General features: G+C 35.4%; 2 protein-coding genes across 7 annotated transcripts; both read right to left on the reverse strand.

Annotated features, from left to right (window-relative positions):
* Nucleotides 1–2,862: 2,862 nt before the first annotated feature.
* Nucleotides 2,863–6,065, reverse strand: LOC133689082 (uncharacterized). Of its 6 annotated transcripts, none has more exons than XM_062108811.1 (7): nucleotides 5,970–6,065; nucleotides 5,520–5,610; nucleotides 5,073–5,192; nucleotides 4,951–4,987; nucleotides 4,333–4,419; nucleotides 3,748–3,810; nucleotides 2,863–3,143 (listed from the first exon to the last, which is right to left on the reverse strand). In XM_062108811.1, exons 2-7 carry the CDS (start codon nucleotides 5,573–5,575, stop codon nucleotides 3,063–3,065), a joined length of 444 nt encoding a protein of 147 aa, XP_061964795.1. In that variant the 5' UTR covers nucleotides 5,576–5,610; nucleotides 5,970–6,065; the 3' UTR covers nucleotides 2,863–3,062. The 6 variants fall into 6 exon arrangements, with proteins under 6 accessions (XP_061964795.1, XP_061964790.1, XP_061964794.1 ...); XM_062108806.1 differs by having other exon boundaries at nucleotides 4,909–4,987; XM_062108810.1 differs by having other exon boundaries at nucleotides 4,909–4,987; nucleotides 5,872–5,975.
* Nucleotides 6,066–7,481: 1,416 nt separating this feature from the next.
* LOC133689015 (subtilisin-like protease SBT2.5) lies at nucleotides 7,482–15,255 on the reverse strand. Its single transcript, XM_062108717.1, has 12 exons — nucleotides 15,047–15,255; nucleotides 14,813–14,921; nucleotides 14,182–14,395; nucleotides 13,226–13,370; nucleotides 12,718–13,112; nucleotides 12,248–12,343; nucleotides 12,083–12,155; nucleotides 11,275–11,560; nucleotides 9,672–9,997; nucleotides 9,234–9,501; nucleotides 8,506–8,787; nucleotides 7,482–8,110 (listed from the first exon to the last, which is right to left on the reverse strand). Exons 3-12 carry the CDS (start codon nucleotides 14,355–14,357, stop codon nucleotides 7,704–7,706), a joined length of 2,454 nt encoding a protein of 817 aa, XP_061964701.1. The 5' UTR covers nucleotides 14,358–14,395; nucleotides 14,813–14,921; nucleotides 15,047–15,255; the 3' UTR covers nucleotides 7,482–7,703.
* Nucleotides 15,256–15,504: the final 249 nt, after the last annotated feature.

Raw genomic sequence — 15,504 nt, forward strand, 5'->3', positions numbered from 1 at the left:
CTCTCATCATCTATCATAGCTTACATACTCATAGCTATCTTCATGATATTATTGTAATATCTAACACATTTTAAAATTGGTACGAGATTAAGCACATGTTTAGGACATTGCAAATATACAATCTTAAATGTTGATTTATCATTATATGTAAATTCTTCTTGTAGAAGTGCACAATCTCATTGTTTTGGCTTGTCACCACAAATGCTTTGAATCAAGTTGCTAATAGCCTGATTTAACGACTCTATTTACCCATTTGTTTGTGGATGTGTTATATTATTGAACGGTAAAGACAAAACATAGATCCTTCATAATGTTTGTCAAAAATGACTAAGGAACTTGTTGTTTTTATAAAAAATGATAGTCTTCGACACCCCATACAAATAAATCACATCTTGAAAGAAAAACCAAGCAACTGCATAAACATCATTTGTCTCCTTACAAGAAATAAAATTTATGTTTGAGAATTTGTTAATAATAACAAATACAAAATTCATTCTCCTTTATGCATGAGGTAATCCAAGTACAAAATCATAATCAAGTCCTCCTATATATTCTCAAGAATTATTTAATATATATATATATATATATATAATATTTTATGGTTGCTCTTTGGCAGTTTTACAATACAGTATTTTTTTCACAAAATTACCAATATCTTGTTTCAATTAGGGCTAATAATACTTCTCCATACCAACAACAATGTTTTTTTTTCACCTCAAGTGACTAGTCAAGCCCCACTCATGCAAATATCAATAATATATATATTTATAAAAGTCATCAAACAGATTCTAACTTTAACACTTTTCTCATAACTCACCAAAATCCTTATCAAGCTCATACAGTTTTTTTAAGCAGTCAAACCTAATGATCTATCCTAAATTAATCATCAAGGTGTATTTTTTTACTTAAGCGAGCATTCACACACATTTAGAAATTAAATACATAATTATTAAATAATATTTACAAATTGTTTATTGTATATGTTCTTAGAAAGAATAATCAAAAGTCATCACCATGAAAGTAACTTTGCTAATAGGATGATGATTAACGGAATAATCAGAAAACTAGATCGAAAAAGGTATTTTTAGGGTTATTATCAAAATCATAGGTCCATAAACAAAACAAAAAAACTAATATCATTTTGAAAATAAAATTATGTATTGACCACTTATGTTTTCTTTCAACTTTAGAGGGATAAGACACTATCATACATCTTAAAATCATTGTGTTGGTTCTTAGATAAGAAAAAGAATTCACTAGCACATAAAATTAAACAAAAAAAAACCTAGAAATATTGTGGCTTCAAGACTCAATGGTGCAAAAACAGAGAAAACCAATCACACAAATTTCAATCAACACACAAACATATATGATTGTCATCATCACCTTGGACTTATTTTCAATGTACTATATATACACATACAAAAACTTGAAAATGACAATAAAATGTATATAAATGAAAATGACAATCACAAGTCAAGACAAGATATACAAAATGTAACCCTGAGGGTATAACTCAATTGTTCAGATCTTGGGTATGCTCTCTAAAAATCACCAGTTCAAGTCTCACAAAGCTAAGTGTTACTAGAGGTTTATATGATCGTTAACTTCAGGGCATGTGAGATTAGTCAAGGTGCGCGCGAGCTAACCTGGACACCTATGTTAATAAAAAAAAAAAAAGATATACAAAATGTATGAGCAAAATGAAATTGTATTTGAGAGAAATTTCATTGAAATCAAAATGAAATATCATGGGGTTTGGTTAATTCAAATTATTTTTATGCAAATAGGAATGTCCATGATTTTAAGCAAGTAGTTCAAAATGACATGATTTCTTATGCAAAAACAAAACCAAACACAAATCAAGCAACCAAAACACACATCAACATAACAAACCATCAAACAACAATCCAATTTCATGCAGCATTGCAAGGTATTGCTTCCCAACTTTGTTCCATCTCAATAGTAAACTTCCTCGATGTCTTCATACCCCTTAGTTTCCATGCTGCAGCATAGACTCTAACACTTCAAAAAATCACACAGTATATTAAATATTATTTGAAATAAGGTGTGAAATATACAAGAGGTCGGAAATACCCTTCAAAAGATGCTGGAAACGTGCTATAATAGTAATGGACATGGACCCATGCACTGCCATTATTAAAGCATAAGCGTGTTTTCTGGGAGATGAGGAGTTGTTCAACCTCTTCTTCTTGTTGATACAGGTGCTGTTGCATACTGCCGGACAACGAGGGAGATCAGGCCTCCTTTATGTTTGGGATTCTCTTATCTTCTTGTTTTTCTTCTTAAGAGAATCGCACAGGAAATAAGCCTTTGACAATAAGATTGTTTTGAGCATCGTTTTTGGAGCCAAAATACAGTGACGATGAATCATCAACAACTTTCTATCAAAAAGACTGAAAGATTTGCAAATTGCGAAGAGAAAAATAGAAGGACTCTCTGTTATGGTATTGTGATTTGCAGTAAACAGGAAGCACACTTTATAATGAGAGATTTTGAGGCCATTCACACACCAAGAGCACGCACAAGAAAGAAAGAAAGAAGGGCAGGTGAACCAAAAATTGAAGAAGGTAGCTGGAGGGTGAGAACAGAACATGTCAAGAGATTTTTAAGACTTGTAGATCAATGTTAGCAGTTAAATTGGTGAAGATCAAATTGGCTTTAAGCAGCATGTTATTTGAATCAAGATTATAATAAATGAATAAACTTGGCTCTAAATATTAAAAATCAAATCACTTGTTAACTTGCAAATATAGTATGAAAAACACAAACAGATTTATTTCAAGAGTGGTTGTCATTTAAATTAAACATTTTCTATAAATGAATTAAATTCTATAAAAGGGCTTCAACACATACAGGATTTTTCATTGAAAATATTTCAAGCTTCATTAAGTACCACAATAAGTAGGCATGACTTTTAAACATGACAACATTTACTTGAACCGCAGGCCGCTACTGCTTATCAGCCATATTTAGATTATTTGTTTTTTACAAGGCATGGTCCTTAAGCCATACACCAGTGCTTTTCTGACAAGGTCTTTTTACTTTGGCTCCCGCGATGATTGTATGCCATGACGCTTGAAAAATTCTCTGAATCCATAGGCACTCAGGTCATAGTTGAACTGGACAAATAAAGATATATAAGGGCAAGTCAGATATCCGCATTGAACACACGCAAAGGAAAAGACACTGTTTCAATAGAACTTCATAGTTCATAGAATCCTGAATTCTGACTTAGTCTACCTGCTTTACCTCGTTGATGGTTAAATGAATATCCAGTTACCATTCTCACAGACAAAGAAAACCCAGTTAAAAAATGGAGTACAGGAATTATGTATCCATGGGCAGCCTTTTTATGAAAAGATTTGAAGTTCCAATCATCTTCAAGGACAAAAGAGATTTAGCATGTAATGGTAATTTTCAACTCTGTTTTTTCTTCTTGTCGTCGTTCTACTTAAAAATTTATTAACAAGATCACCAAAATCAAACTATAAAACTATACAGCAGATGCAATCAACTAAGCAAAACACCACAGCTTTATCTACCTATGACTTGTCACTATACCTCTGTTCCACAGCAGATCATTTCCAACACTCAGATTAACCAAATTTGTGAACATTCTGTGACCATTATTTTGGAAGAACATGAAAGAGCAAAAGGAGAATCTATGATGAGAATGAGTCAAATTATTTGCGCTATGAAAGATAAGCAAGACCCAGTACTCACAGGAAGAGCCTTCACAGAGTATTTCGTGATATTTGGACCAGCAACCCTTCCTCGATTAGCTGCCTGCACCAGGACAACGATTATCATTGTTAAGCAGCTCTGAAAAGGCAATATCAAGAGAACATGCTGATAGTACCGTTTGCCTAAATACACCTGATTCACTCCTTGTTGTTTATGAAGCACGAAAGGATCAGCTCAGATAGAATAGTACAAAATTATTCCGTGCCCAAAAAGCTCTTTTTCACCATACCAAGAAAATAACAGTTTTCCTTCGCTTGACATTTACTTTCTTTTTTTCTTGTCTAAACAAGGCTGCCAAGAAACCACCAGCCCGAAGTAACAAAAATCCTTTCATTTAAAAACTAAATATCAATGCTAGAAGACAACAACAATATTTCTAAGCTAAATGAAAGACAGATCCCTACCGGCTTCCTAATTTAAGCCCTTCATAGACAATCAGCCCCCACTTTGAATTACACAAGAACAACCTTCATCTCCTACAACTGGTTGATGGGACGAAACATATATATGACACGGTGACATGAAGACCTTGAACAAACGAATTGGCAGAGAAGAATATATTACTTGTTCTGGGCTATGGAATATTTCAATGAATGGATATTCCTTCCTCTGCCGAGTTATACAAAAGCCAGGATATTTTGGACATTCAACCTGGAAAAAAACAACACCAAAAATCATGATTAACAAAATATTAAGGTTGCTAAATAGGCTGAAGATGATAACCTTAAAACTTGTTAAAATTATAAAAGATATGCCTTAACCGTGGACATGGCTCTAAACATGTAGAAACAGCACCTAAACTTTTAGGTAGCATTTGATCTACACCCAAAATGGGCTTCCTATCATCAGCAGTCTAAATTGTATACTGGGATTCGGTGGCTATCTCCACAGACTTCCAAATGAAACTCATTTTGGGTGCTCGCTTAGGAAAGCCCATCCCAAAAGAACCCGATTCCTCAGTGGAGTTTCCATGCCAAAAATGCCTTTAAAATACAACCTTAATTTTCAACCATAGTCCGCCACTTATTTATAAATATAAAATAAATAAAACTCCATCAGATTTTGATAATTTCAATGACATAGAAGAAAGAATTATTTTTAATATATTGCAGGTTGAACTCATTCACAGAAACAACTTACACGCAAAAATTTTACATGTGGATAAAATTCAGTAGCAGCTACATCAAGAACCTGGTCAAGGTGTTTGGTGTAATTGCCTCTGCACTATCCAAAATGAATAGTCAGAAATACAGAATATTACGATGACAAGGAGAGAATAACAAGATGCATTCATTTCAAGTCACCTGATGGTAAAAGCTACTACAACCGGGTACCCCTGGTGAAGAAGGCGGACAAACTCACGCTCTGACGTAAAGTGAATAACCCGTGATGGCCCAAGATCCTTGGGATACCCAGTAGAGTACCTTAAATTTCAAATCATCCAGACGAAAAAATAAAAGATAAGATCATAATATTCCCTTTGCACAAAGTTTTGTAAGAAAATAGCCAGCTTCTTAAGTTAATCTATGAACATTTGAAAGAAAAATTAAAATTCAGGGGTTTTGAATTCAATAACAATTAAAGAAATTGATCACACCTTAGCGAAAAAGGCAACACAACAAGATTGTATCACAACAAGCATGAAAGTGATACAAAATGAAGTGCATTAAAATATTTGACAAGGAAAGGACTTATACTGACACCAATAAGCTACGACCAACAATAAATCATGAAGCTATAATCAATCTTACTTGCATGTTTCGCGTAGATGACCAAGCATTCTATCCAAAAATGATTTCTCCTCCATTTGATTGATGAAAAAGGATGCACTTTCAAATTATACTGCACAAGACAAGATACACTTCCTGTTATTCAATCTACACACTCTCTTCAATATATCAATCTAGAGAAGACATAAAGACAACCCAATATATATTCAAGATTCTCATACAAGGACAACGAAAAAGAGTTTTCCGTGTAGAAATGAACTTGAATTTGTCGTGGCATCTTAACGAACAGGAATCAGACACAACAGGAAAGAAAATACTCTCTGAAGCATTTTATCGAACATGTAAGTGCATTTAAGCAACGATATCTACTAACATCAAGAAACTCAATGAATGAGCATCTTTCGTTCGACGAAATGCTCCAAACAGAGAACGAAAGACAGGGAAATCAGAGAGAGAGCGCGTTTATATGACCTTTTTAAATGAAAGCGGAGCTGACAGCGATAGATCGTTACTTGTACTGTGTTGTTTATCTCCTTTATAGAATCCATAATGTATTGTTTGATTCTCATTTGATCCCAAGGTAATTTACTTTTTTCATTCTTACCCTTGATTTATACATTATATTTCAATTGTGTCCTTTGTTTTGAAACCGTTGGAAAAAAAGGTGGAAAATGACATATTCTTTTCGAAATTGTGCTGTTTTATTGTATAGAATAATGAAAAACATTAACAAATTTGGGTCTAAAAGTTTATTTATTTTAGGTTTCAACCCCTCAAATTTAAAAAAGAAGACAAAGTCATCATTAAATTTTTAAGAGACAAAGATTTTGGATGACCGGAATCCAACCATTAATAACATCTATTTTGATATTTATGAATTTATATTTGATAGTAAAATTTAATGGATGTGGTTTCAATCTCTAATAGTAAGAAAAAAAATTATTTAATTTGGTTTTGCATTTTTAGATTGATTAGGATGCATGGTTTGGAAACCTAGCCTGGCTTGACGGGTTGATCCGAGGCTGGAATCGGACCGGGTTGAAGAAAAAATAAGGAAAGGACAAACCCGATGTGACCCAATTGACCCGGCGGGTTGACCCGGCAAGACCCAGTCAAAAACTCGATTGCAACCCGCTAACTTTTGTTTTTTTTTTACTAAAACAACATCATTTTAATTTTATTTTTTTAAAATTGACCCGGGCGACCCGGTCAAAACCTGAAATCCAAACCTTGGACCGGATCGGGTTGAAAACTATGTTAGAATGTGTTTTGTTGTATAATAAGTCATGTGACTTTTTTTTAATTTTTAAGATGGAAAAGTTATTGAAATCTAAATTTTTAAAATTCAAAAACTCAAGACTTTAATTTTTTAGTTACGGATCCACCTCTGGTGACCCCGTGAAGAAGGTTGACAAACAACTTATCAAAAACAGCTTGGCTTTGTTCTCGTTGCTTAGTAGTACACTTTACTCATTCTTTAATTTAGGGTTTTTTTAATAAAAGAATTTAAATAATTATCTGGTTATGCTATTATTTTTAAGACTTGCTGCAAGGAAAATTATGTGCAACAAAAGAAATAAAATGATTATTCCTTTTATTTTTTAATTTTTACTATTATTATAATTGCCAAAATTCAATTTTAAAAATATTTAAACAATTCTACTAGTCAAACAAGACAAAAAAAGGAATATATTAGAAAAAATAAAAATTACACGATATAATTGATGTCCGGTAATGAAATAAGAGGCGTTATGTCACTTCTCTTTTCAATTCTAAACACACAACTCTATTAATTAAGATTCTTACAAGTGATAAATAGATTCCATCTTAAACATGCTGCTCACCGGGTCACCACTACCACCAGCACCCTAGCTAGTTGTTGCTTATGAAGCAAAGGGAAAGCAACTAACTTGCTCAGTTTTTTTTTGTCAAAATCCCTACGAGGATGGAATCTGGGTGCATATATGGATGAAAAGTAAACCCTAATACAGAAATCGTAAGCATTTTATTAAATTACCAAACAAATTAGCAAAAATTATAAATGGAAGAAACTAGGAGTATCTTCCATGCATGCACTGGTTATCTTTACAGCTATTCCACTTATATATTTCGAACAAATCTACCTAGCCTTATATCTTATTACCACATGTTACAAAGAATTATTTGTAACCGTCAACCTTAATTTAGACGACAAACCAACTCCTTCTATCGCCAGTATCCCATGGCTACTACTGGGATCCTTACTTGATGCCCTCGGCTGCCTTTCATCAAAATTTCACCAAAACTGTATGATCCAGTTACTGATCGAACAGTGAGACTCACCGTGAACTTCCGTGATGCACCAGGTCTCAGGGTCATCGCTGGAGGGTTAGCTTCGATGGCAACAGCTGGTTGCATTCTGGCTGTGATCACATAGGTTTCTTCCTCCGCAACATTTGTGACTGTGCGAGTCACTGTTTGCGTTTTCACTAGATGGGAGATAGTGATTGATGGGGTGTTGAGATTTGATGGGTGACCCATAGTGTAGTTGCAGGGTGTGTTTGTGTAGTTCCGTATCTCATGGGCATCAATGCCAGGAGTGGTGCACAAGAAACCCAAGTAATCCTCGTAACCTACAATGTTAACACAAGTCCCAAAAAAAAGGTCAGGAAGTCATTTGAGGTTTTGGTCAACTATGCACCAATTGAAACTACCAAGACTAATAAATACTGGTTGAAACTCATAAGCCTAGCTAGCTTCAGCTTTGAGTTTGAGACCATCATTGTGTATGCCATCATTTTACAACTCTTACAAAGCATGGGAAAAATGATTTGGGTTCAGTCTGCTAGATTCAAAATTATAGCTTTAGTTGCTTGCTAATTACCAGGTATTTGTTCCAAAACTTCACTTGGAAAGTAGCCAAGAACAACACCAGCTCACTTTAAAGGACTCCATGTTGTGAAACTAAATTAGCAATAACTTGCATGCAATCAACCACACCAAGAAAAAAAGGCAGCGAGGATCATACCTGCATCAAAAATGAGTCCAGGATCCAGAGCAGACCTTGGGTTAACATGACCACTCCCATAATCAAAGGGTGTTGCTGTGACCAGCTTCACGGCTTCAGTTTCAGAGTATTGCTGTGCTTGAAGAGGCCTTCCTGCTCTGTCCAATTTTGTTGATGTTGTCAATAATGCTGATTTGATGGCAGCAGGACTCCAATGTGGGTGCTTCTGCTTTACAAGAGCAGCTATCCCTGCTATATGCGGCGCTGCCATGCTGGTTCCGGATATCATGGCAAATCCTTCTCCTGCTCAAAGTCAATAGATGCTTAGGATGCAGATATCTATTTCAAGGAGGACAACAGTATCTCTTCTTTCTCCTCTAAGTAGGCTCCTTGATCTCTTTTAAGTTTTCACGATGAAAATAATATTTTTTTGTTAATTGCATACACCATTTCTCCTACTTCCTTTCACACAATGAGAAATAAAATAATTTCTCCCACTTGCTTTCACACAATGAGAAATAAAATATTGCAAGAGCTTATAATCCTCCTTTCAAAGTGACCCAAGTCTCAGATGGAATTGGAATCAAGAGATACTAAACTCCCCGAACACCTCCCCCCCCCCCAAAAAAAAAAAAAAGTTATGCAAAGTTTCTTGAATTGGTTGCACTTCTAGACAGAACAAATGTGATGTGAGACCAAAGATTAATGCCTTAAAAGAGATATTGAATTTGATCTATTAACTCACTTACCAACATAATTTGGTTCATCTGTTCCGTTAGGAGACCAAGCAGCCCAAATGAGAGATCCAGGAGCCAAGATATCAGGTTTGAGAAGATCAGCATCTTGGAAGCTGAAGTCTTTTATGTTGGGCCCTCTAGCAGAGAATAATGCCACTTGTGGTGCTGATTTATAGAGAATAGGCATCAAGCCATTCCCAATGCTTCCTGTACCTTTGAAGCTCTTCACTCGTCCAGTCCAATCTCTTGGTGTAGAGGTGTTGTAATAGTCTATAAGATCCTACAGTTGACAACTCACATTTGTCATAATTTAACACAACTAACAAACGCTGTGATTCGGGGGGGATCCAAGACCATGAAGATATAAGAGAATAACAAGACAGGCAATACAAAAATCAAAAACTTATGACATAGAAAGTGTGGACTAATGATAAATGAGAAAGAAGATACCATTGACTTGGTAACATCCGTGATTAGAATTCCAGGAATACCAACAGGGACAGGATCAAACTTCGTTCCAGGAGAAACATTTTCCACAGCAAGAACAAATCCAATTGCACCAAGACTCTTGGCTGTTTCTGAGACTTTCTTGATGGATGCAGTACCAACAACAAAATTAAAGGAATAACCGCAGATAAGAATGTTCCCCTCTACCAAGTTCTTGTTCAATACTTCTGGTCTTTGGCAGTCTGAAGGACTGTACTTCATCACCGAAGAATCCAGCAATACATCGTTTGCAGCAACCAAGGTGTATGTTTGATTTGGATGTGTAGAAGCTGCAGAAATCCATTGGACCTATTTCAGATTTTGAATCCAGATACTGGTGGATAATTATCAGCTGCTACGCAATTACTAGCTACAGCATGCCTAAAGCAATAACTATAAATTGAAGAACCAGACCATGAGATTAATTACAAAATGAAATAAACAAGATCAAGAAATTGTGATGGTAAATTGTTGGACTATATTAGAGCACATGTTCACAATACGCTCTTATGTTAGTAAATTGTTAGATTTAGGAATATTTAAGTTTAGTTCATCAGCAGCGTGTCTCTAAAGTTGGTCATGAAATCCACTCATTCCTCGAGGCTAGAATACGACACCACAGAAGCTTCAGAAGATTTCCAGTTGCATCTAGACTTCTCAATGAATTTTCCTTGAACTAAATTTTAGCTTGTAGAACAGTAGATAAAGCCATGAACTATTGTTTACTGACTGTATATCCAAAGATGACTGGCTACTTAAATATCCCCAGCATGAACCCATAGCAGTTGGGTCAGGGAGCTACTTTTACAATGATGCTCTGCCAAAGAAGCTATACAGAATAAATTTTCAACAAAAGCTGGACAAGCTTAGTGACAAACAAGAATCATTTGAGACAACTTTCGAAACAGGTTTTAACAATTTGAAAAGATAACAAATCAGAAAAACAAAAATTAAAGAAAGATTTTAGCTTGAAGGGAGGACAAAAAAAAAGAGTTAATGAAACATAATTTAATCATCCAACACCACATGAATGTCCATCCCTCATTGTGGCTGCTTAAGTTCATATATGGAAAGAAAAGAAAAACCAGTAAAGTAAATTACTCCAAACTTGCTATTAAAATGATAAAAGAAATCATTTCTATGGTGAATTGTCTTTGGTCAATCACGATAAACCTTTCCCGCAATTCATTTTCACACTTGATTTCACTAGAAAAGAGGGTACCATTTGATTCTTACATGGAGCTATAGAAGATTTCAACCATAGGCAGAAGAATGTCAGTATACCAAGGAAACATAAAGCTAAAAACAAATGGAAAAGGCAGCTAGAGAATGAAAAAAAAACAAAAACATGAAACTAGCGCATGATCCACTATAACGAAGGACAAAATTACTATTCTATTCAATCTCCCAAAAAAAATGCAATATGAAAAGAATAGGTTGGGAAAATTTATAGTTGCCACATTTAGTTTTTGTACTGACATTCTTTCTCAACAGTACCCCCACATTATGCAGCATCTCTTCTCAAAGGCTATCAAGTTAGAACCAAAAGCTTGAGTGTAAAACTTACGTGACAAACCGATTCCAGGTAAAACTTTGCCATTTCCTAGGTACAAATGGTTCTTGTATCTCCGGTCATCAATTGCAGCAGCCACAGATGTTATCCAAGGGCTATAAGAAACCAGAGTTTTTGGAAAAGGACCACCATTTCCAGCTGCCTGTGCAACAAATACACCTGCTTTCACAGCTCCAAGAAGTGTAACATCAAAAGGGTTCAAATATGTTGTCTTGGTGGTTGCTGGAGGGCTATTTGGACCCACTGAGAGGCTGAGTATATCCACTCCATCATGAACAGCCTATTCACAAGAGTTTTTGCACATTAAAGTTGTTCAATAAAGAGATAACCATCAAAAGATGTAGCACTGATGGGAAATTGGTATCCTTTCTAATATCATGTTGATAGCAGACCGAGGAAATAATATCTTTTTTTTTCCATTTCAACATAGAATTTCAAAATCCAAGGCAGGTGTCACTTTTTTTAACTCAATTTAACAGGAGATACACCAAGAAGATTTTTCTAGTGACAAAAATCAAGAAGAGGGAAGCCTTTTCTTTGTAAATGGCCACCAAGCACTCATAGATATTTAAACCACACATTGTTGCTCGCTTGTCATTGAGATGGGAGGATATATATGGCCATAAAAAAAGTCCATCAGATCTCAGCACCCTGAAGGTGTTGATTGTACTGTAACAAGGATAAGATTACAAGCAATATTCTGGTGCAAGACTTGAGGTTACAAGACAACAAGAAAAGCAACAAGTTATGAACAGTATCCTCAAATCTGTTATGGGTGGTTAGCAACCAAATGAGAGCACACCTGATCAATAGCAGCTACCACATCTGCAACAAAACCTCCAAAAAGCCTATAGAGTGCTTTGTACACAGCAATCCTGGTCATAAATAAGATCACTTGCCATGTCAAAGGACATGATATTAAAATTTCAAAGGGAATATGACTAATTGAAGTTGTTATTCTGCTCACCTAGCACGAGGAGCCATCCCACTTGCTTTCCCAAATTCATGGCCGTGAATTCTCACAGGAATACCATTATTTCCAGCTGCAATAGCTGCTGTGTGACTGGAATCAAGTTACAGAAAAAACCAAAGAAAAAGTATTAGGTTGAATTTTTTTTACCAAATATGTTTCCTGTTCTCCAGGTCCCAATGAAAATAGTTTTTTTCTCCTTTCATGTGCACCCTTCCATCAAATTTATAACATTCTCTAATATGTATTGCAAGCCAACTGAAAGTTTCCTCATTAGTATGTGCTAACCCACACACCATGCAAGCATAAAAGATTCTTTCACTTCGTGAAACCATTAATTGAGCTGCTTGTCACACAAGCAATTGTAACAGGTTAAAATTCCAGTCAGAAAAAAAAATAATTAAAGGATTATATTGCATCACAGTTTTTATATGGAAATTGCATATAAAGATGGCATAGGTTCTAACCTTCCATGCCCATCTCCATCCATGGGAGAAGCAAAATCAATGGAAGGATTAAATGCCCCAGCTGCAATTGCAGCTTCAGCAAAATGTTGGGCTCCAATGATCTTTCCATTACAGAATTCTCTCTTGGTATCAGGATCCACTTCACACTTTCCTCGGTACTTTGGAAGAGGCCCATATGGGTCACTGCTGGGAGATCCAAAACTTGGATGGCGTGGAAAAATTCCTGAGTCTACAAATCCTATTATAATGTCTTCTCCAGCCTTGTCGAAGCCACCCCCTGTTGGCCAAACTCCGGTTGGAAGCCCCAGAAACTGTGGGGTGTGTGTTGTAAGTCTCCTCACCTTCCAATCTCTCTCCACAGATTTCACATCAGGGGCACGCCTCAGGGTTTCTGCCTACTAATATATGGGAACAATGTAAGGATACAAAAATAGAAAGAAAATAATATAGCATCCTTTTAAGAATATCATAGAGACAAATGTACAGAGAGAGTAATTCATAGTTTCACCTGTTCAGGGGAAGTATGAACCGCAAAGCCATTTATAAGATGCTTATAGCTGTAGAGTTTCTTGTAGGTCCCACGGTCAAACAATGAATCAAGAAGCATATCATGTTTCTGTTCAAGGTGCTGGGCATAGGACGTGACCAATTGACTGAAAAATGGCCCAAAGATAGAGAGTGAATAAGTCAAGTGAAACAGTTTCAACCAATTCCATTTATTCCTTTATCAATCATGGTGTGACGATCTTTTATCAAAAACAAAATATCACAGTGCAAGGTAACACATAAGACAGTGCAAAACAACAAGGAACATAATTAGATTTGACTGAATAAGGTACATGAACCACCAATTGAATCATGATAGACACTAAGGCTGGTGAGAACATCCTCATATCAGATGAGCTACTAGCTGCAAATAAACTGTTCAAAAAGTCAAGGGTTAAATGCTAGACAGGATGACTAGATGCATGCATATGTTTGAATCTTTTCACAACCAATGGTCGTTTAATTCTACTGGGAAGCAATTCGAATAGGATTTATACTAAATTCCCAAAGCAGTTATAGTCTACCAAAATCGGCGGACCATAAAGACAAATTCAATGATTAGAAAATGAGATGCAAACAGAACGTAAACATGGGACAGGAAACACACAGCGCACAGTCTTTACGGTGCCCTTTATTTCTATTCCGACTTTCATTCCAAGATATTATTAATGGCCTGCAACTGGTGAAGAGGTATATGACTTATCAACCTTTATGATCCATATCAAACTGTGAGCATGAAGTACACGGCCACAGCAAACACATTACGATTATTCGAAAAACAACCGGTAAATTAAAATTCCAGATATTAATTTCACTAGGATGTTTCAACTATACAACACGTTTCCCAGCATTGAAAATTAGTATAACAACGCTACAGGTACACAAAAGCAAAGAAACTTGCAACTTGGAAGTACCTACCTGGTGGCGTCAAGCTTCTCATCAGATTCCACAGCAGTGGCTTCAAAACCAGGGATACCTCCTGTATAACTTATGACAGGCTCTCCCTCCATGGTCACAATATACACCTCTGCTTTCCCATTTATCAACAAAGCAAATAAAACAAGCACTGTACGCCAAAACCCCACCACCCTCATTTTCACTGCCTGCCAAGTTCTATTATCTCCCACAGTACCTGCTCCATCCAACACAATAAAAAACTAGTCAACTCCATATTGTAACACTAATGACACTCGAAATCTTAAAAATCATGACAACCCAGTTTCTCTTTTATATTTTTTTGACCGAAGAAAATAAAATAATACTCAGACGTATGACAAATTTTCCTCGTCAAAACATTTCATTAATTAATTAAATAATTAATTAGAAAGAACCCAAATCTCAACCACTTGAAGAAAAGGAAAAAAAACCCACAGACCCCTTAAAAGAAGAGAAAAACACTTTCTATAATCGATCAGATTGCTTACACAGGAACTTCTAAATAAGAAAAGCTGTTTTAAAGAATGAAATCATCAGTTCTCGATTACCACAAGTAGATACTTCCAAGCTTGAAAATCAATCACCAAACTAAACATTAATTAATATCACTTACCAAATAGAGAGAAAGAAGCTCTTCTGATCAAAGTACAGCAGCAGCTAGCTGTCGCTCTCTTTACTTACATTACTCAACACTCTAAACCCAAAAAAAAAAGCAACTGAATCTGCAGCAACAAAGTCAAATCTATCTATCAAGAACCTAAACAAGCAAAGAATCTACATTTATTGGTAGTAAAGAAAGATCCCATCAAATAAAATAACCCAAAAAAAAAGTAGATATTTTACTTACAAAGAAGAGGAATAAATAAATAACTTGTTCACATTAAGACAGCAAAAGCAAATGCGAGTTTAGATGCTGATGAACATTGTCATTGCCATTTTCATTTGCATTTGCATTATTTAGCAAAGGAAGGAGAAAAGGAGGGAAAGATGGTGTCTGGTAGAAGCAGAGAGGAGGGAAGCAAAGAGGAGGGAGGGGGGGACTGAGTGAGAGAGAGCATGAGGTAGTTAGGGTTTTTATATATTGTTAATTTAATTATTAATCATAGAGAGATCACTGTGATTTACAGACAGGGACCGAAGATGATGGACTACTTGTACGCTTATTATTATATTTAATTGATACTGCATCACAGCAATTCATTTTAATAAAGTGTTTTAGTGAATGTTTGGGAGTTTAGGTTCTATTTTTTATGTGTTTTAAAAATCTAATTTATTTAAAAAAATTAAAATTATTATTTTATTATT

Source organism: Populus nigra, chromosome 3 (genome assembly GCF_951802175.1).
Source record: "Populus nigra chromosome 3, ddPopNigr1.1, whole genome shotgun sequence".
NCBI lineage: Eukaryota > Viridiplantae > Streptophyta > Magnoliopsida > Malpighiales > Salicaceae > Populus > Populus nigra.

Bases quoted from the DNA above. Each gene is read 5' to 3' on its own strand.
- LOC133689082 (XM_062108806.1), bottom strand. From the start codon at position 5,575: ATGGAGGAGAAATCATTTTTGGATAGAATGCTTGGTCATCTACGCGAA. The intron at 4,420-4,908 runs GTAAGTTGTTTC...GTTTTTTTCCAG, and splicing joins CACATGTAAAATTTTTGCGT to GTTGAATGTCCAAAATATCC. The intron at 3,144-3,747 runs GTGAGTACTGGG...TTATTTGTCCAG, and splicing joins ACTCTGTGAAGGCTCTTCCT to TTCAACTATGACCTGAGTGC.
- LOC133689015 (XM_062108717.1), bottom strand. From the start codon at position 14,357: ATGAGGGTGGTGGGGTTTTGGCGTACAGTGCTTGTTTTATTTGCTTTG. The intron at 12,156-12,247 runs GTGAGCAGAATA...ATTTATGACCAG, and splicing joins GGGATGGCTCCTCGTGCTAG to GATTGCTGTGTACAAAGCAC. The intron at 8,788-9,233 runs GTAAGTGAGTTA...GACTTTGAGCAG, and splicing joins AGATGAACCAAATTATGTTG to GAGAAGGATTTGCCATGATA.